The 22,078-nt window shown below is 45.4% G+C and overlaps 1 protein-coding gene across 1 annotated transcript in view; it reads right to left on the bottom strand.

The window, feature by feature from the left end:
• Nucleotides 1-22,078, bottom strand: part of POLA1 (DNA polymerase alpha 1, catalytic subunit) — a gene marked incomplete in the record, with an annotated part of 464,240 nt that overhangs the window by 413,565 nt on the left and 28,597 nt on the right. The window contains 2 exon segments of the mRNA XM_056558791.1: nt 345-407; nt 1,925-2,037. Coding sequence (XP_056414766.1) covers nt 345-407; nt 1,925-2,037 — 176 coding nt within the window.

Below are 22,078 nucleotides of genomic sequence, written 5' to 3'. Positions count from 1 at the left end.
ACAGCAAATTCTGGGAGGAAGTAAATGCATTGTGAGTGAGGACACATCCCTCCAAAGCACAGGATGACAAACTAAGTGAGCAACAGATAGAAGGCATTTGTGAGAAATATAAGTACTAGGTAAATAAAAATTATAGGTACATAATCAGGAATAGGTACTGAGCAACATTGCAATTTTTTTTGTGGGATATGACAGGAACTCTAAGTATATAGTATTATATATAAAAGCATCTTAGAAGAAAATTAAGGCATACATTCAGAGAGCATTTCGAGCATCACATATTATTTTGATATACTACTTTTCAAAAACTAACAAATTGTCTTCAGAACAATTTAAAATGATACCTGTGATTTCAAATCTTGAAGCAAATCACCCAACAAATCATCTTTTGACAAGTCCACAGTCTTCTGATATAATGGGGAAAAATATATATATTAGTAAACATCACCTACTACTAAATGTAGTTTTTTTTATGACCATAAATATTAAAAAGAGGTTTTTCCCACTTAACATATTCCTGCCATATTATGTTTCCCCCATTTGCAGGACATACATAGTTGCACATTTATACACACCTGGCATCATGGTAAACAGGATACATAGGGAAGAGACACTGACCTTGTGCTCATCAGTTGGTGAATACTACATTTCTTGCTTTGTATATACACTCAATTTGAAGGAGGGGGGGGGGGAATTTGCTCCCCCTTAAAATTCACATGACTCAAAAGCTGCATGACCAGGAAGCATGCAAAGAAAACAGTGTGCAAAAAGAAAAAACGGACCTCGCTCGTTAGAGTGCGCTTGTTCTTCAGTCTTCCCTTTTAGATGGCTGAATAAAAGTAGCTTATATGCAACTTACGGTGAATGCCTTCATGTGTTTCTCTTATTGAAAGTATCATTGCATCTCTGCTGTACAATTGAGAGCGCTCCACTATAAAAGTAAGCTGCAGCTAGAACAATAAGATCTAGGCTGATCATGTAAGGGAATAGTGGTGTACACATCCACAGAACATTAAGTCATAAAGTTGAAGTGCTGACCCTACACATTGTATACAGTTGAAGAATATGCTGATTAAAAGGGGAACTCCGGTGGATTCAAATCAACTGATGCAAGAAAGTTAAAGAGATTTGTAAATCACTTCTATTTAAAAATCTTAACCTTTCTAGTACTTATCAGCTGCAGTATACCAAAGATATACTACAGAGAAATTTGTGAAGTTCTTTCCAGTCTGACCACAGTGCTCTCTGCTGACACCTCTGTCTGTGTGAGGAACTGTCCAGAGCAGGAGAGGTTTTCAATGGTGCTATGATTCTACTCTGGACAGTTCCTGACACAGACAGGGGTGTCAGCAAAGAACACTGTTGTCAGACAGAAAAGATGTCTGTGTATTATACAGCAGCTAATAAGTACTGGAAGGATTAAGATTTTTTTTAATAGAAGTAATTTACAAATCTGTTTAACATTTAGGCACCAGTTGATTTGAAAACATTTGTTTTCTACTTGTTTCCACTGGAGTTCTTAGGATGTGAGCAAAGTCAGCAGAATCAAAGATTATTTTTGTCTTTACATACACCAGTGTTTCCCAACCAGGGTGCCTCCAAAGGCTGTCCAGGCATGCTGGGAGTTGTAGTTCTGCAACACCTGGAAGCACTCTGGTTGGGAAACGCTGACATACACCAATAAAGATGCAGAGACTAAGGCTTATTTGAAGGAGACTGGTTGGTACTGGAGCATGCTTACAGACTTTCTTCTAATCTTATCTGCAGATATAAATATTCAGATTTCACTCCTCTAGGGACAGACTGACCTGTCAAAGAACATCTATGAATCAGAAGCTGCATTCTGAACATGAGATGCCTAAAATTGCAAACACTGCTTGACTTTTCTTCACACACAAAAAATATTAAAAAGTATATAACTTACATCTGTAGTTTTTTTCCCAGCACTGGCAAACATTGATTTGATATCACTTGGTTTGGACACAGATGACTTTTTCACATTGGTTTTGCCTTTAACTGCACCCTTGCCTTTTGTTCCTGAAAATAAGTGTAATTTAAGTAAAGTAATTATCCAACAAAATTAAAACACAACCATTACAGCATTTACACGCTGAGAGGTTAGAGGCTACATAATTGGAAATAAAATGATAAATCATCAAATAATCATTTCCATCTCCAGGATGTAGAGCATATCCATGGATGCACCATAAATGTCTGATAAGACGCAGGTCCCAGAGATGGCACCAATATCTACAATGAGACTCCCTGTTTTAGAGGCTGATGCAGGTCCCAGAGGTAGGAGCAGCATCTATCAGACCTTTATGGCATATCCTGTATATTTGCCATAAACATTTCTGATGGTAAAGTCCTCCAGACAAGACAAATCAGATAAGTTCTGTATATACAATTAAAAGGAGAAGTCCTATGAGTACGGAAAAAAAATATCCCCTATTTACAGGATAGGGGATAAGTTTTAGATTGCGGGGGGGCCCGACCGCTGTGGCCTTCCGCGATCTCCTGTACAGAGCCCCGGCACTCCCTCACAGCGGCACCTCTCGACCCCTGCAAAAAGCGGGGCCACCATGCTCCCTCCATATATCTCTATGGAAGAGCTGAAGCTAGCCGAACAGCTAGAAATATATATATAGAAATATATGGAGGGGGGCGTGGCAGCCCCCACTTAGGGCGGGGGTCGTGAGGCGCCACTCTAAGGGAAAGCCGGAGCTCTGTACAGGAGATCAAGGAAGGCCTCTGCGATCTAAAACCTATCCCCTATCCTGTGAATAGGGGATAGGTTTTTCAGTACTTTAAGGCATGGGACTTCTTTAAGAATACAAAAAGAAAAACCTCTGGGCATACATTTAGGCATCTGTCTGGGAGTATGCGATAGGTCTCCACTAATAACTGAGCTGTATGACCAAGACCATCCTGTACTACATAATTTTTTTACACTTAAAAACCCCCATCTCATACAGATTACTTTAAAGTATATTCAGCATCTCTAACCATTGTTTACAGAACCCAGTTGCTACCTGCTCTTTTGGAAACAAAACACATTTCTATGCAAAGATGATTTGACCAACATTAACCCCTTAAGGACCCAGCCATTTTACACCTTAGGACCCGGCCATTTTTTGCACATCTGACCACTGTCACTTTAAACATTAATAACTCTGGAATGCTTTTAGTTATCATTCTGATTCCGAGATTGTTTTTTCGTGACATATTCTACTTTAAAATTAAATTTTTAAAATTTAAAATTTAAAATTTTTTGGTAACTTGCATCCTTTCTTGGTGAAAAATCCCAAAATTTGATGAAAAATTTGAAAATTTAGCATTTTTCTAACTTTGAAGCTCTCTGCTTGTAATGAAAATGGATATTCCAAATATTATTTTATTTTATTCACATATACAATATGTCTACTTTATGTTTGCATCATAAAATTGACGAGTTTTTACTTTTGGAAGACACCAGAGGGCTTCAAAGTTCAGCGGCAATTTTCCAATTTTTCACAAAATTTCCAAAATCACAATTTTTCAGGGACCAGTTCAGGTTTGAAGTGGATTTGAAGGGTCTTCATCTTAGAAATACCCCACAAATGACCCCATTATAAAAACTGCACCCCCCAAAATATTCAAAATGACATTCAGTCAGCATTTTAACCCTTTAGGTGTTTCACAGGAATAGCAGCAAAGTGAAGGAGAAAATTCACAATTTCCATTTTTTACACTCGCATGTTCTTGTAGACCCAATTTTTGAATTTTTACAAGGGGTAAAAGGAGAAAATGTATACTTCTATTTGTAGCCCAATTTCTCTTGACTAAGCACATACCTCACATGTCTATGTAAAGTGTTCGGCGGGCGCAGTAGAGGGCTCAGAAGGGAAGGAGCGACAAGGGGATTTTGAAGCGTACGTTTTTCTGAAATGGTTTTTGGGGGGCATGTCCCATATAGGAAGCCCCTATGGTGCCAGGACAGCAAAAAATACCCACATGGCATACCATTTTGGAAACTAGACCCCTTGAGGAACGTAACAAGGAATAAAGTGAACCTTAATACCCCACAGGTGTTTCACGACTTTTGCATATGTAAAAAAAAATGTAAAAAATTTCAATAAAATGTGTGCTTCCCCCCAAATTTCACATTTTTGCAAGGGTTAATAGCAGAAAATAGCCCCCAAAATTTGTAACCCCATCTCTTCTGAGTATGGAGGTACCCCATAAGTTGACATGAAGTGCACTATGGGCGAACTACAATGCTCAGAAGAGAAGGAGTCATATTTGGCTTTTTGAGAGCAAATTTTGCTCGGGGGCATGTCGCATTTAGGAAGCCCCTATGGTGCCAGGACAGCAAAAAATACCCACATGCCATACCACATTGGAAACTAGACCCCTTGAGGAACGTAACAAGGGGTACAGTGAGCATTTACCCCCCCACTGGTGTCTGTCAGATATTTGGAACAGTGGGCTGTACAAAATTTTTAATTTGCGCAGCCCACTGTTCCAAAGATCTGTCAGACACCAGTGGGGTGTAAATTCTCACTGCACCCCTCATTACATTCCGTGAGGGGTGTAGTTTCCGAAATGGGGTCACATGTGGGTATTTTTTTTTTGCGTTTGTCAAAACCGCTGTAACAATCAGCCACCCCTGTGCAAATCACCTCAAATGTACATGGCGCACTCTCCCTTCTGAGCCTTGTTGTGCGCCCCCAGAGCACTTTGCGCCCACATATGGAGTATCTGCGTAGTCGGGAGAAGTTGCATTACAAATTGTGGGGGACTTTTTTCCCTTTTACCTCTTGTCAAAATGAAAAGTATGGGGCAACACCAGCATGTTAGTGTAAAAAAAAATTTTTTTTTACACTGACATGCTGGTGTAGACCCCAATTTCACCTTTTCATAAGGAGTGAAAGGAGAAAAAGCCCCCCAAAATTTGTAAGGCAATTTCTCCTGAGTACGGCGATACCCCGTATGTGACCCTAAACTGTTGCCTTGAAATACGACTGGGCTCCAAAGTGAGAGCGCCATGTGCATTTGAGGCCTGAATTAGGGATTTGCATTGGGATGGACATAGGGGTATTCTACGCCAGTGATTCCCAAACAGGGTGCCTCCAGCTGTTGCAAAACTCCCAGCATGCTTGGACAGTCAACGGCTGTCCGGCAATACTGGGAGTTGTTGTTTTGCAACAGCTGGAGGCTCCATTTTGAAAACAGTGGCGTACCAGACGTTTTTCATTTTTATTGGGGAAGGAGGGGGGCTGTGTAGGGGTATGTGTATATGTAGTGTTTTTTACTTTTTATTTTATTTTGTGTTAGTGTAGTGTAGTGTTTTTAGGGTACAGTCACACGGGCAGGGGGGGTTACAGCGATTTTCCCGCTGCGAGTTTGAGCTGCCGCGCAAAATTTGCTGCATCGCAAACTTGCAGCCTGATACTCACTGTAAGCCCCCTGCCCATGTGAATGCACCCTGTACATTCACAGGGGGGGGGGGGGGGACCTCCAGCTGTTGCAAAACTACAACTCCCAGCATGCACAGTCTATCAGTGCATGCTGGTAGTTATAGTTTTGCAACAGCTGGAGGCACACGGGTTGGGAAACACTGAGTTAGGAAACAGACAATGTTTCCCAACCAGTGTGCCTCCTGTTGTTGCAAAACCACAACTCCCAAACATTCTCAGGCATGCTGGGAGTAGTAGTTCGGCAACATCTTTAGAGCCAGATGTTGCCGAACTACAACTCCCAGCATGCTTGGAGTTGTAGTTTTGCAACATCTGGAGGACTACAGTTTGCAGATCACTACTACAGTGGTTCCCAATCTGTGCCCTTCCAGATGTTGCAAAACTACAACTCCCAGTATGCCAAAACTGTCCAGGCATGCTGGGAGTTGTAGTTCTGCAACGAAGGGCCAGATGTTACAGAACTACAACTCCCAGCATGCCTGGACAGTAAGGGCATGCTGAGAATGTGTAGTTTTGCAACATCTGGAAGGGCACAGTGGTCTCCAAACTGTGGACCTCCAGATGTTGCAAAACTGTAACTCCCAGCATGCCCAGACGCCAAGGGCTGTCTGGGTATGCTGGGAGTTGTAGTATATAGGGTCCCAATACAGCAATGCATGTCGCTTTACGGCGACGTGCATTGCTGTAAAGGGCCCGACCGCGGCTGAAGATCTACTGACCTGTCGCCGCCGCCACCATCTTCCTCGCCGGGATCCGGGTCTTCAGGGACGAGGTAAGTACCGGGGCCGGTCCCCAGCACTCCCCCGTCCCCCGCCGCATCCTCCGGTCTTCCTCCCGTCCTCTCCGGACTTCAAGGGGCCGGGCAGGACGGGAGGAAGTAACCGCCCCCCCTCCTGCGATTGGTCGGTTAACTAACCGACAGATCGCAGGGGATCGGAGGAGGTGGCAGGCTTGCCACCTCGCTCCTAGGCTCCAGCATGGTCCGGGATCATGCGAAATTACCGGGCGGTCGGGTCCCAGAGACCCGATCAGCCCGGTATCGCCGCAGATCGCAAGGGCGATTTCCCTTGCGATTTGCGGCGATCGCCGACATGGGGGGCATACATGGCCCCCCTCGGCGTTTGCTCTGGATCCCTGCTGAAGGATTTCAGCAGGGATCCGCTTCCGATCTCCGCCGGGTGAGCGGCGGAGACCAGGAAAAGACCATGACGTATGCATACGTCATGGGTCCTTAAGACCCAGGGTGTGATGGCGTCTGCATACGTCATGGGTCCTGAAGAGGTTAATTAAGACTGGCATATCTCACACCAGTCTAAGAAAAAAATGACATGATTTGGGCCAAATTAATAAAAAGTTAAAGGAGAACTCTAGTGCCGACTATTAATCCTTCATTGTGCCCAGGCAGAAAAAAAAAATTTCAAAAAGAAACTGTCACTCACCTGCCTGCATCCCCCCCGGAGCATTGCTACAGGCTGATCGGTCCTCTGGTCCCATCTTTTGTATTCTTCCTGTGCATGGATCGACACACAGCGCTCAGCCTATTACCACCCAAGGCGGGACATCACTGCAGCTGGTGATAGGCTGAGCGCCGTGTGATGATGCACAGGAAAAAGGAAGAAGACCAGAGGACCCATCAGCTGTAGCAGCGCTCCGGTGGAACGAAGGCAGGTGAGTGAAAGTTTATTTTCGTTTATTTTTTTTAGCCCGGGCACAATAGAGAAGTAATAGTCGGCGCTAGAGTACTCCTATAAAAAGGGAAACTTTCATCAGTGTCGCACGCATTAAAAGGTTGGTACAGGCAGGTAGTGCTGGTGACACTGATTATAACGGTACTTACCTACCTCCAATCCATGGTCAGCATGCTCCTGCCAGATTAAAGACAATATCAGATGAACAGGACCATGGATCAGGGGTAGGCAAGTACCGCTATAAATCAATGTCACTCACACTACCTGCCTGTTCCAACAGGTAAGTGGAGGGGACACTGATGACAGTTTCTAAAAGACACTGTCTAAAAGTTGTAAAACAAAATGTAAGTCCGCTACTAACCAACAAATTGAGTGATTTCTGGAAGTTGTCAAGTGCACTTAATATTCAAAATGTTTAATCCCTTAAAAGACACATGGATTTTAAAATTTTTGCACTCTCATTTTTTCCTTGTACCCTTCTATAAATGATCACTCTTTGAATTTTCCACCTATACACCCATATGAGAGCTTTTTTTGTGCCACCAATTTTACTTTGTAATGACATCAATCATTTCACCACAAAATCTACGGCAAAACCAGAAAAAATATTTCTGGGGCAAAATTGAAAAAAATATTAACTTTTGGGGGCTTCCCTTTCTACGCAGTGCCCTTTTTGGTAAAAATGACATTATCCTTATTCTGTAGGTCCATACAATTATACATTTTATATAGTTTTTATTTTGTTTTACTTTTAAAAAATGTGTATGTTTAAAATTGTCCTCCTCTGAACCCTATAACCTAGTATTCCATATATGGGGATGTGTGAGAGTTAATTTTTTTTGCTGTGATCTGTAGTTTTTATCTGTATCATTTTTGCTTTGATGGGACTTTTTGATTGCTTTTTTATGGTGTATGAAGTGCACATTAAAGGAGGAGATTTTTTAACACTTACCGTAAAATCTCTTTCTCGAAGGATCCATTGGGGGACGCAGACCGTGGGGTGTATGCTGCTGTCTCTAGGAGGTATGACACTATGGCAACAAAAAAGTAGTTTCCTCCCAGCAGGATTTACCCGCCTCCAGGCCCTGAGCTAATCAGTTTTAGTACCAGAGCAATAGGTGAGGACCCACAGGTCAAGGAAAAAACACGAACTGTCCGAGAACCAGAAGAAAAAAATATAACTGAACACACCCTCGGACAGAAAACCAAAGAGAAACCCAAAAGGGCGGGAGCTGTGTCCCCCAATGGATCCTTCGAGAAAGATTTTACGGTAAGTGTTAAAAAATCTCCTTTTCTCTATCGGCTCCATTGGAGGACACAGACCGTGGGACGTAGCAAAGCCATCCCTTGGGTGGGCAGATAATCAGTTAGGCAGACGGCTGTTCCACTGCCGCCTGCAGCACTTTACGGCCCAGACTAGCATCAGCCGATGCAAAGGTATGAACCCGGTAGAACCTCGAGAAAGTGTGCAAAGATGACCAAGTAGCCGCCTTGCAAATCTGCGAGGCCGAGACCTTGTTCTGGAGAGCCCAGGATGCCCCAACAGAACGGTAGAATGAGCCACAACCCTGAAGGGAGGAACCTTCCCCCTACAGCGATAGTGGATCCGGTCTGCCATTTCGGAAGCCTGAGAAATGGTGGCCTTGAAAGCAGGTTGTCCCTTGCGACGACCTTCCGTAAGGACGAAAAAGGAATCACACTGACGAAACGAAGAAGTGATAGAGTGGTAAGGCCTAACAGCCCGAACCACATCCAGTTAGTGGAGTAAATGCTCCTTAGGATGAGAAGGAGTGGGACAAAAAGGACGGAAGAACAATGTCCTCATTGAGATGAAAGGCCAAAACAACCTTAGGCAAAAGGAAAAGATCTGGCCGGAAGACAACCTTGTCCTGATTAAGCACCAGAAACTGAGATTGGCTGGAGAGAGCTGCCAACTCAGACACTCTCCGAATGGAGGTGATAGCAACAAGAAACGCCACTTTCCAAGAAAGGAGGCGCATGGACACCTCCCTAAGGGGTTCAAAAGGTTCACCTTGGAGGACCCCCAGAACCAGATTCAAGTCCCAAGGGAGAGAAGGTGACCGATAAGGAGGGACAGCATGCGCCACTCCTTGAAGAAAGGTCCGGACATGAGAATTAGAAGCCAGAGGACGCTAGAAAAGAATAGAAAGGGTTGAAACCTGTCCCTTAAGGGAACTGAGAGACAACCCCAGTTCCAATCCCGACTGCAAGAAAGAGAGAAGACGGGAAACCGAAAAGGTAACAGGACACAAGACCTAAGCTTCACACCAACTAAAATAAGACCGCCAGGTACGGTGGTAAATTTTTTGCCGAGGAGGACTTACGAGCCCTGAGCATGGTGCGAATGACTTGGGAAGAGAAACCGCGGCTCTCAAAAAACGCGGTCTCGACCACCACGCCGTGAAAGCAGAGACGGTAATAGGGGTGGCACAGGAGACCTGAGATAGGAGGTCTGGACGATAGGGAAGGCGCAACGTTAAGTCGTTCAGGAGCCTGACCATGACGACGTACCACGCCCGCCGGGCCCAGGCTGGGCCACTAGAATGGCGGAAACGTCCCACAGTTTCCTCAGAGAAAGAGAATAAAGGGAGGAAACAGATAAGGTAGGGCAAAGCCTGACCAAATAGACAAGGTAGGGCAAGGCTCGACCAAGAGAGAGGAACGCTTCGGTTGTGGCGGGACAAGCAGAGGTCCACGCCTGGAGTGCCCCAGGGGTTGCACATCACCCCTGGTTGTAGGGACCAGTGGCCTTAGACGACTGAGGACCGGCCGAGAAGACCACATCCCAGGGACGGCCAGACTGAAGATAACTGAGATGGCCGGAAACCTGAGTTCCCGCCCAGGAGGGAAATTCCCAAGAAGCAAGCAAAGAAAGAATTGCCCTAGGCCTCAAAATGCTGAAGGGGAAAAAGCTTCTCGGGGGGCCAAGACCCCAGACCCGGCGGTCCCTGAAAACACCTCCCCCCAGCCTGACAGACTGGCAGGGATGGACAGGAAGGAGCCCCCCGAAAAAAATGAGGGGGAAAACAAAGCCACCATAGAAAGGACCGACAAGACTGACGAGAGAGAACGATCTTGCGGTCGAGAGACAATGGAGACCTGTCCTGCCAGAAGAAAATCACCAGTTGAAGAGGTCGGTGATGAAACTGGGCAAATGGCACGGCCTCCACGGCCGCCGCCAATCGACCCAGGACATCCATGCAAAAGCAAATGGAAACTGGAGCACGGAGCCGAAGTCATCAGACTCTAGAAACGAGTCGGCGGAGTCTAAAGTGGGCAGAGGCCGCATTGAACTAGAGCCCCAGGAGAAGCTGGGCTTGTCCCAAATGACCATCCAACCGAAGAGAGAAAAGGTCTGGAGGCTGAGACTTAGACTGTCCAGGATCTGGGTCCTGGCTGGAGCTCAGATCAGTAGGTAGTCCAAATAAGGAATCACGGAAACAACTGTTGTCCGTAAAAAGGCTATCACAGGCGCCCGGACTTTGGTAAAGGTCCGCGGAGAAGTTGCCAGAACAAAATGGACAGCCACAATAGAAAACCCGGAACCGTCCGGAACTGCAGAGCGGAGGTACCACTGATGACCAGGAAACAATGAGATGTGGAGGCAGGCATCCTTGATGTCCACTGAGGAAGGAAAAACTCCCCTTGAACCATGGAAGCCAGCACCGAACGGAGAGACTCCATTCGGGATGGGAACGCAAGATGCTGGCTGAGATACTCGAGAACCCAGACTGGGCGAACAGAAACGCCTTTCTTGGAGACCACAAAGAGGTTGGAATAAACCTTAAAAACGTTCCCCTGAAGCTGCATGTCCTGGCATCCCCGAGGGTAAGAGGCGACCAACCACCCGAGAGAGGTCGGTGGGTGGGGGCGATCCTTTAGGCCGAGGAAGGCCTACGGGTGCCTGATGGGGCCGCCAAACAGCCGGAACGGATAGCAGACCTCCGGGAGGAATGGGATCGGAAAGAGGAGCCCTCTTCCCATGAAGGCGCCTGGCTGGACCCTTTGTTGGTACCAAAAGGTTCGCAGAACCGGAAGGAGGACTTACGACGTAAGGCGGTTCTGTGAGTCTTACCAGAGGTAGTAAAGAACTCTTTCCGCCCGACGCATCACATCCTGAAGGTGGCGTCCGCATTCCAGGCTTAAAGCCACATGAAGGGACGGTGGCTACCAGGTAGCTTGTGGTAAAGGCAGCACAGTGGCTGCACATGGAAGCAGAACACAGAAAAATCTCCGGCTGTGGAGCATCGGAGAGCTAGATCAAATAAATCCTCCAGAGGGATCTTGAAGACTACCCTGGCGGAGTTGGAAGACCATACTAAAAGGGAGTTTGACACCCAGACAGAAGCAAAAGCAGAAAGAACCTGCTGCCTCAAAGGCAGAGATTGCCAAAGTATCAACCTTCATGTCCGCTGGATTCTTGAAGGCAGCCGCATCAGCCAATGGCCGGGTAGGCGCCTTAGTGAGGCGGGAGACCGGCGGATCCACAGTTGGAGAGGAGGTCCACCGAGCAATGAGGTCCTTGGCGAAGGAATACCGCGCTTGAACCTTCTTCGTTTCCTGAAACTTCTTGTCAGGGTGGATACCCAGGCGGATACCCGCAGGGCGTAAAATTCAGCGTGAGAGCTGAAAATCTTGAGTGCCGGTCAGGCACAAAGAAAGGAGACGTATGGAGCCACGTCCGAAGTTCCTGGGTCCTTTAGATGGAAGGTGTCTCTTATGGCGGCAACCACTGAGTACACCACATCAGGCACATCCGTGCAGTCCTCTGAGTCGGAGGTCGAAACAGAAACCTCATCCACAAGTTCTCCAAGTGAATGGGAACGAGGTGAGGCAGCCCTGGAAGAAGTCGGACACGATGAAAGGAAACTTCTGGACCCCGTCCGAAGTTCCTGGGTCCTTTAGCTGGAAGGTGTCTCTTATGGCCGCAACCAATGAGTACACCACATTAGGCACATCCGTGCGGTCCTCTGAGTCGGAGGCCGAATCAGAAACTTCTTCCACGAGTTCTCCAGGTGAATGGAAACGTGTGAGGTGGCCCTAGAAGAGAGAGAGACTGACCTGGTACGCGGGTCTGGAGAGCCAGAGCGGCGACCCTGGGAGCATTCTCTAGAGGGGCGACGCTTGCTACAGGTCGGAGTAACGGGGCCGTGCCTGCAAGGGGAGCACCCATGCCTGCCAGAAGACTCGGGGGATGAGTCAGATGACACACCTCTATGATGCTGCGAGAGAGTCAGAATAGGGGAGAGCGGGACCCTCCGGAGGGCTAGTGTAGGGAGGGCCTCTCCAAGGCAGTCACAACATAACAGGAGACCTGAGCCAATTCGCATATAGACTGGGAGAGGGAGGGAACCCAGGCTGGAGGGGCGGCCGAACCCACCGGGTCTGGAAGAACAACCGGGGAAGAGTAGCAGGGGGGTCTGGGGGAGCAGTGGAGCAGGCAAAACAAGTGGTTCAGCAGAACCAAACAGTTTAGAGTTACAGAATTAACAGATGAAAGGAGTGGCTAACACTCCAGTTAACTGTTTAGAGGGAGGCCGATCTAGGCCTCTCTCACCCAAGACTGTGTTGCTGATACAGTCTGCTTATCTTACTGTTCCACATGCCTTGAGATCCCCATAGACCACAATGGACTTATTTTAAAATAAAACCACAACACTAACACTCTGTCCCACCTCGGGACTCGAACTCGTGGTGGTCTCCAGGCTGTCAGAGAGGAGAAACGCCAGCCAATAGCAAGTGAGGGGCGTGTTAGGAGCAGGGGGCACCGCTGATTCGCCCCTGCCACCATAATCGCGCGCACAGCGCTGAATGGTGGACAGTTCGCGCCCTGAGAAGCTTCGGCGGCCCTGGGTGGGCGGAGCTAAAGCGCACCAGGCCACCGAAGTATTAACAGGAAGTCCCGTAATGGCGCCCGCTCCTTGCCCCGAGCGCACATGCGAATGCATGTGCGCTCGCGGGGAACTGAGCGGACTAGACGCCACCGGCAGCAGCCGCTGCTGAAAGTGAAAGTAAGCCGGCGCTGAGAGCGCCCGCATAGAAGAATGCCGCGGCTGTCAGCCGCTTCAATGTAAAAAACACACACACACACAGTCGTTTACACACACACACACACACACACACACACACACACATATATATATATATGAATAAAGTGAAAAAACTGTGCCCCATTCAAACTTCCACTGCTCACCCCAGTAATAAAGGACCCCCTGTCCCAGCCCCATTAGACCCATGAGAAAAGTGGGCCAAAAACTGAGGGTCTCCAGATGTTGCAAATCTGCACCTAAGGAGAAAGAAAAATATACTCAGTCAGAAGAACTTACCTCATGAAGTCTTCCTATGAAGTCTTCAGCCAGCTTTTATCACCTGCATCATGCCGGACTATCATGTGTGAGGGAGGCAAGCAGGGAGATAGGGTGACCCGGACCCATGAGGTAAAACCCAGGCGCTGACCGTTGGCGAGAGGGGGTGAACAGCGCATATACGCAATGTCTGTGCCCCCTTACTCGCAATGGGGAAACAGTGAGCCGCAGTTTGAGTAAATGGAATAAAAAAATCTAACACATCCCTAAATCTAGGAAAATAATAAAACATAAGACCTGGTCTGGAGAGAACTCCAGACCATGTCCGCATCCTTAGACACTAAGCTTAAAACTGGTTAGCTCAGGGCTTGGAGGCGGATATATCCTGCTGGGAGGAGCAGACTTTTGTTGCCATAGTGTCATACCTCCTAGAGACAGCAGCATACACCCCACGGTCCGTGTCCCCCCAATGGAGCCGATAGAGAAATATGCAATTCAAGACTTTGGTATTTTTTAAGTTAACGCCATTGACCATGCAGTTTAATCATTACATTTATAGGGTGGACAATTACGCATGCAGCGATACCTGATATGTTTATGTTTATTTTTGTTTACATAAATTTTTTTCAAATGGGACTCCATTGCTCCAGGCTGTTGAAGCATCATGAAGCGCTGATCAGACAGCAAGGAGGCTGGTAAGGGTCCTCCCGCCATCCTCTCAGCTGATAGGAACCCTGCAATTTTACTACAGATGTCGAGCGGTTTTTTTATTTTTTTTCCTACCATTTTAGAACTGACGTCTAGAGCGTTAATGCCAGGCATCACCTTGATCAGTGATGTCCATTATAAGCCACGGGTCCCAGGCGTTTAAAAAGACTAAAAGCAGCAATATGATTTGTTCACATGCGCAACTGCTCCACTTTTTTTCTGCGCAAGTTTTGATAAATCTCTCACATACGGTAATTTAAAAAAAATAAACTAAGATTATAAGCCCTATGGACAAAGTCCTTGCTCCTTTTTTAACAGTATGATTTATTAGGTTCATTTTCATGCAGCATGAATCATTTTTACCATCTTTGAATCCAAGAAATGGGTCTGAGCTATTGTGCATGTGTAGTAGGTGTGGAGTAGTAAAGCCCCTTAAAAGTGGCTGTTCACCTTAGAGAAGAAGAAATAATGCATATCACCTCAATAAGAGTTATATTGGTGGAGCAGGCTGCTCAGCCGGAGGGTCCGCAGGGGTCAGGTAAACCTGTCCTGTTGAAGAATGCAAAGAGGTAGAGAAAAAAGGACCAAAGATTTCCAGGCGCTGCTAGCTCAAAGACACCGGAGGCACGGGTTATAGATGAAAGATCCTTGAAGGGATCATATTTATAAAAAAAAAAAAAGTATAGATGAAGCGTTTTGAGGGTGACCCCCCTCTTCCTCAGATCAACAGATGTTGATCTGAGGAAGAGGGGGTTACCCTTGAAACGCTTCATCTACACTTTTTTTTTTATTTATTTTTTAATAAATATGATCCCTTCAAGGATCTTTCATCTATAACTCGTGCCTTCGGTGTCTTTGAGCTAGCAGCGCCTGGAAATCTTTGGTCCTTTTTTTCTCTACCTCTTCGCATTATAAAAATCATAACCCTTTCACTATTGCACCAAAAAATCCATATGATGGCTTTTTTGCACCACCAATTCTACTTTGCAGTGACAGCAGTCATTTTACCCAAAAATCGACGGCAAAATGGAAAAAAAAAATAACTGTGCGACGAAATAGAAGAAAAAAATGCAATTTTGTAAATTTTGGGGGCTTCCATTCCTACGCAGTACATTTTTCGGTAAAAAGGACACCTTTATTATGTAGGTCCATACAATTAAAATGATACCCTACTTATATAGGTTTGATTTTTTGGAAAAAATCTAAACTACATGCAGGAAACTGTATACGTTTAAAATTGTCATCTTCTGACCCCTATAACTTTATTTTTCTGCGTATGGGGTGGTATGAGGCCTCTTTTATTGCGCCGTGATCTGAAGTTTTTATCATTACCATTTTTGTATTGATCAGACTTTTTGATCACTTTTTATTCATTTTTTCATGATATAAAACGTGACCGAAAATACGCTATTTTTGACTTTTTTTTTTACTTTTTTTCCGCGAACGCCATTCACCGTGCGGTTTAATTCATGATTTTTTTTTTATAGTTCGGACATTAACGCAAGCGGCGATACCACATATGTTTATATTTATTTTTATTTACATGTTTTGTTTTGTTTTTTTAAATGGGAAAAGGGTGGTGATTTGGACTTTTATTAGGGTTAAATCACATTTATTAACTTTTTTTTAATACTTTTTTTGCAATGTTATAGTCCCCATAGGTAGCTATAACATTGCATACACCAATTTCCAGCACTGTTCACTGCAAAGCCATAGCTTTGCATTGATCAGTGTTATCGGCGGTCGATTGCTCAAGCCCGAATCTCAGGCTTGGAGCAATCAATCGCTGATCGGACACGCCGGATGAAGGTGAGTGACCCTCCGCTCGCGTCCTTGCTGATCGGGACACCGCATTTTCACTGCGGTGGTCCCGATCAGCCCCATTGAGCAGCCGGGTTTTACTTGCGTTTTTAGACACAGCGGTCAACTTTGAACATGGCGTCTAAAGGGTTAATAGCGTGCGGCACCGCGATCGCTGCCGCACGCTATTAGCCCTGGGTCCCGGCTTCATATACATGCCGGAACAGACAGGATATGACACGCGGTCACCACGAGTTATATCGCAAGAGCCGGCCACAGACTTAAATATACATCCGGGGTTAACCTTAAGGGAAGGCCAATTTTATTTTTGCGTTTTCGTTTTTTCCTCCTCTCCTAAAATCCATAAAACTCTTTTATATTTCCATCTACAGACCCATGTAGAGGCTTGTTTTTTGCGTGACGAATTGTACTTTGTAATAAACCTCTCATTTTACCATAAAATGTATGGCGAACCCAAAAAATTATTTTTTTTAGGGAGGAAATTTAAATGAAAACCACAATTTTGCAAGTTTTGGAGGGTTTCGTTTTCACACTGTACACTTTACGGTAAAAATGACATGTGTTCTCTATTCTGTGTATCAATACAATTAAAATGATACCCATGGCTAGATACTTTTATATTTCTGTACCGCTTAAAAAAAAAAAAATCTAACTTTTTGTACAAAATCAGTAATCTAAAATCGCCCTATTTTGACCATCTATACCGTTTTTGTTTTTCGGTATATATGGCGGTATGAGGGCTCCTTTTTGTGCGCCGTCATTTGTACTTTTTATCGATACCACATTTGCATACATAACCCTTTTGGATAATTTTTTATTGATTTTTTTTTATAAAATGTGACCAAAAAAAAGCAGCATTTTTGGACTTTTTAAATTTTAGTTTATGCTGTTCACCGTACGGGATCATTAACATATTTTGATACTTCGGACATTTACGCATGTGGCGATACCAAATGTTTATAAAAAAAAAAACTGACAATTTTCCTTTTTATTGAGGAAGGGGATTTTTCACTTATTTTTTTAAACACTTTTATGTCCCCATAGACTACTATCTATAGCAATCATTTGCTTGCTAATATTGTTCAGTGCTATGCATAGGGCATAGCGCTGATCAATATTATCGGTGATCTACTGCTCTGGTCTGCTCGATCTCAGACCAGAACAGGAGACGCCGGGAGACTGATGGAGGCAGGTGTGGGGACCTCCGTCCGCCATTACAGATGATCGGATCCCCGGGGAAGCGCTGCGGGCGATCCGATCATCTATTTTAACATGCGCATTGCTGCAGATGCCATGATCTGTAGTGATTACGGCATCTGAGGGGTTAATGGCAGACATCCATGCGATCACAGGCGGTTCCCCGGCTGCTGATAGCAGCCGGAACCTGCCGTGTGACTCGAGCACCACTCCGATGCTCGCGGTCATACACAGGACGCAAATGTACGTCCTGGTGCGCTAAGTACCGCCACACTTGGACTTACATTTAAGTCCGTGGTCGTTAAGGGGTTAAAGTGGTTGGCCATAATTAATTGAGAAGTAGCTAGTGAAATGTATTCCTTTTTTATCCCTTATGCCTCAGCTACCGGAATTAAAAATAAACATTAAAAGGGGTTGTCCAGGATAAGAAAAATGCTGTGTGGTGTCCCGGTACTGTACACGTACTGTACCTTGTTACAAGTCCCCAAAGTCAGAGTTCCTCCGTACTGATAGGATGCTCTTAGTGGGATAACCCCTAGTCACCTCTTCCTTTAATTTTAGGTGTTCGTAATATATATAATGTATAGTGTAAATATTGCTTCCAGGACCTTAGGTCACATGATTAATAATTATATTGTTTTGCTAAGGTTAAGGACATTTCAGGTCAGGTGCTCATGTCACATGTTGTACCACAATCAGGGATGTGGAAATCCTATCGCCCGACGCCCGGGACAAGTAGTTTTGGGTGCCGGGCAGGTGAATTGTTTATAGATTTAGCCCTGTATCGGGCCGGACAGACAGACGTCCCTCTTATTTTTCTTTAACGTCGGTGTGAGGCGCAGGAGCCGATGGAAGTCTACACCTCACACCGGGGCTCAGAGTGTATGGAGGGGGCGGCGGCCTCCAGCTGACTGCAGAGCCCCCTTATCTCCCCTCCCGGAGGATGGACGGAGCTCAGAAGACACAGCAGGGTGAGAGAAAGGATGTAGACAGCTCCGTGCACAGCTCCATCCCCCGCACACAGCTCCATCCCCCGCACACAGCTCCATCCCCCGCACACAGCTCCATCCCTCCCCCTCCCCTGCTCTGTCTAGACAGGACCTAATCCACCACGGGGAGGTTGCTTGTTTGCACGGGGAAAACACAGAGCAGGGGGGGGGGCTCGGGGAGAGAGGAGAGGACGGAAATGTCACCTCACACGGCGGTGACTACAGCTCTGATGTCCACTCATGGCCGGATCAGGTGAGGAGGCCGAGAATACAGGCGGCAGGAGGGGTGGTTGTATATGTAGGGTGTGAGTGTATGTGTGATGTGTGTATGTAATGTATGATGGGGGGGCAGCGGCAGGTGTATGTATGATGTGTGCATATGTATGGTGTATATCAGTGTTTCCCAACCAGGGTGCCTCCAGCTGTTGCAAAACTACAACTCCCAGCATGCCCAGGGCATGCTGGGAGTTGTAGTTTTGCAACAGCTGGAGGCACCCTGGTTGGGAAACACTGGTGGATATGTATGGTGTGAGTGTATGTGTGTATGATGTCTGTCTATGTGTGATGTGTATGTAATTTATGATGTGTGTATAATGTCTAAGTGTGATGTGTGTGTATGTGATGTATGATGTGGGGTGGGCAGCGGCGGGTGTATGTATGATGTGTGTATATGTATGGTGTATATGTATGGTGTGAGTGTATGTGTTTATGTAATGTATGATGTGGGGGGGCAGTGGCGGGTGTGTGTATGATATGTGTATGCATAAATGTTTTGTATAGGAGCAGACGGGCATTAGGGCAGTTGTGCCATCTAATTTTATTTATTTTTAGTGGCCCCCGCACTAAATTGCACCCCCAGAATCCTGCCCCTTCATACTCACCCGACGACCAAGAGGCCCACAGATGCACACAAACACGCCCGAACCAAAACTACAAGTCCCAGCATGTTGGACCATAACCTAAACTGTAGAACTATAAAGTGTAACATGCTGGGAGTTGTAGTTTTGGTTCGGGTCAGCTGCAGAGCCATAGGCTGCATCAGGGCATGCTGGGTGTTGTTGTTACTGTAATTCCCAGTATTCCTTGACACAGACTATGGCTCTGCAGCTGACACAAACCAAAACTACAACTCCCAGCATGTTACACAATAACCTTAACTGTACTACTATACAGTGCAACATGCTGCAACACCCACACAACCATAGGCTGTATCAGGGCATGCTGGGAGTTGTAGTTATCTAGTAACTAAATGCAACTTCCAGCATTTTCTGACACAAAATGCAGCATATAAACTGGAGAAGCAGAACCCCCCCCCCCCCCCCCCCCAGTAACACATAAGTCCCTATTGAGACTGAAAAAAAGTGATTAAAATATTGTACAAAGTGCGTATACATGTGAATAAGCCCCTTTCCTAATAAAAGTTTCCAATTTTCTTTAAATAAAAATAATGCACAAAAATAAACATAAGTGGTATCGCTACATGTGGAAATGTCCAGACTATTAAATCATAATGTTAATTAAACCGTACGGTGAACGGTGTAAATGTAAATAATTGTCCAGAATTGCTCATTTTTGGTCACTTCATATGAGAAATTTTTTATAAGGTGATCAAAAAGTTACATGTAGACTTTTCTGGGCTTATCTGGGGGGTAAGAGGAAATACAGCTCTCCCTCCACTAATATCCTGACATACTGCGATCACCTATTAAACCATTAGATCTTCACTGTCAGCAGTGTCTAAAGGATCTTATATCCATCCCTGGTGGTCTAGTGGGGGGGATCAGACTATTTTGGTGGAAATTATTTCATCAACCAGGACAAGTGGATTTTCTTGAGGGACAAGTAGATTGTGTTCTGCTTTAGTCCCTTGGACAAGTAGTTTTTTTTTTTAATTTCCACACCCCTGACAATGCTTTGTATTAGGACTGACAGGTCTGGGGGACCAATAAGCTTGAAGCCCGCCCCTTTAGATATAAGGGCGCTGTTATCCAATCTCTCGCTCTCTTGGGTTCCAGACTAGCAGAGAGAGAGAGAAGTTCTGTGTATACCTTCAAGACAAATCTAGGCCTGAAGCCTGCTAACTTCAGCCGAATACAAAACCGTGAGATCAATGTAAATCCTAATCCTACGTCACTGCTGGACCTAAACCATTCCCCTAAATCCAATGGAACAGCGTAAAGCAATTACCTCAAGCTTATTCCCTACAAGGTCCCAACCAAACCTGTGAGGAACCTAAAGTCCGGTCCTCTGTAAAGACTGTTGCTACGTTTAACCTGCATAAAATCTGCAGTAAAGTTACCTTCAGTTCACTAAAATTCCGGTTGTGAACAATCCTTTATTCCTTCCCATCGTTCCTGGGACAGGTGGCGGTAGGATATATACAGTGACCCCCTGACCTACGATGGCCCCGACATATGATCAAATGGACATACGATGGCCTCTCAGAGGCCATCGCATGTCAATGTCAGCATCGACATACGATGCTTTTTTATGTCGGGGCCATCACATTAAGTGCTATCCGGCAGCGCAAAATGCTTAAGCTGCTGCAAGATAGCAGCTTAATGTTCCCCGCTTAAAAATCCCTTAACAGCAACAAATGTATGGGCACCACGATCAGTATTAAAAATTCAGGTTCAACTACCTTGTAGATAAAGTAAATCACAAAAGGAAAAAAACACAACAAGGAAAAAAGTACACAACCGCCAATATACGTAAAAATAAGTAGTTAAACTTTTATTATACAAGTACAAAGCAAAAGAAGGCCAGACAAATATATGAAGTCAGTTAAAAACAAACACCAACAACACCTGAATATAGCAGTGAATAAGTTACATTAGACACCAAAAAGCAGCAATAAGCATAGGGCTATATTCCATGCACCCAAAAGAGTAATACTCAATAACTACTATTAAAAAATAAATGCAATAATAGTACACAATCAGTAGACAAAAATTTGTATAGAAGAGAAAAAAAAATCTGTATCTCAAATTTAAGGATCCCTCAGGACACTGCTCACGCTGCTTTTCTTAGCTTAAAAATGTTTTTGATCAAATGATACTATTTTAGTGTTACTGTAAATTTTTAAATGACTTCCCCTTACAGTAAAAAGTAGATTTTTATGCTTACTGTAAAATCTCTTTCTCGGAGGATCCATTGGGGGACACAGAGGACATGGGTATATGCTGCTGCCACTAGGAGGCTTGACACTAGGCAACTAAAGGAAGTGGGCCCATCCCAGCAGGATATACCCCGCCTACCGACTCTGAGCTATCAGTTTAGTCCCAAAGCAGTAGGAGAGGACCGACAGGTAAAGAAAAACTAGTAACTGTCCGAGGAAACGACAGACAAAAATTAACCGAACCAATCCTCGGACAGGTAACAGAACCAAGAACACTAGAACAATGGGTGGGTTCTGTGTCCCCCAATAGATTCTTTGAGAAAGATTTTACGGTAAGCAAAAAAATCTACTTTTCTCATTCGGCTCTATTGGGGTATACAGATACTGTGGGATGTACCAAAGCAGTCCCTGTTGCGGAGAGCCCAGGAAGCCCCGACGCTACGAGTGGAATGAGCCGAGACCCGGAAGGGAGGAGTCTTCCCCTTGCAGCGGTAAGCTTCCGAGATGGCAGAATAGATCCACCGCAAAATGGTCGCTTTTGAAGCAGGAAGTCCCTTACGACGACCCTCCGTAAGCACAAAGAAAGTCACACTGGCGAAAGGAAGAGGTGACTGAAAGGTAAATCCGAATGGCCCGTACCACATCAAGACCATGAAGCAAACATCCCCTGGGATGGGACGGAGCGGGACAAAAGGACGGAAGGACGATGTCCTCGTTGAGATGAAAGGCGGACACCACCTTAGGCAAAAATAATGGGACCGGATGGAAAACC

This window comes from Hyla sarda, chromosome 2 (genome assembly GCF_029499605.1).
Source record: "Hyla sarda isolate aHylSar1 chromosome 2, aHylSar1.hap1, whole genome shotgun sequence".
Classification (NCBI taxonomy): domain Eukaryota; kingdom Metazoa; phylum Chordata; class Amphibia; order Anura; family Hylidae; genus Hyla; species Hyla sarda.
This window is presented reverse-complemented; position numbering and strand designations above follow the sequence as displayed.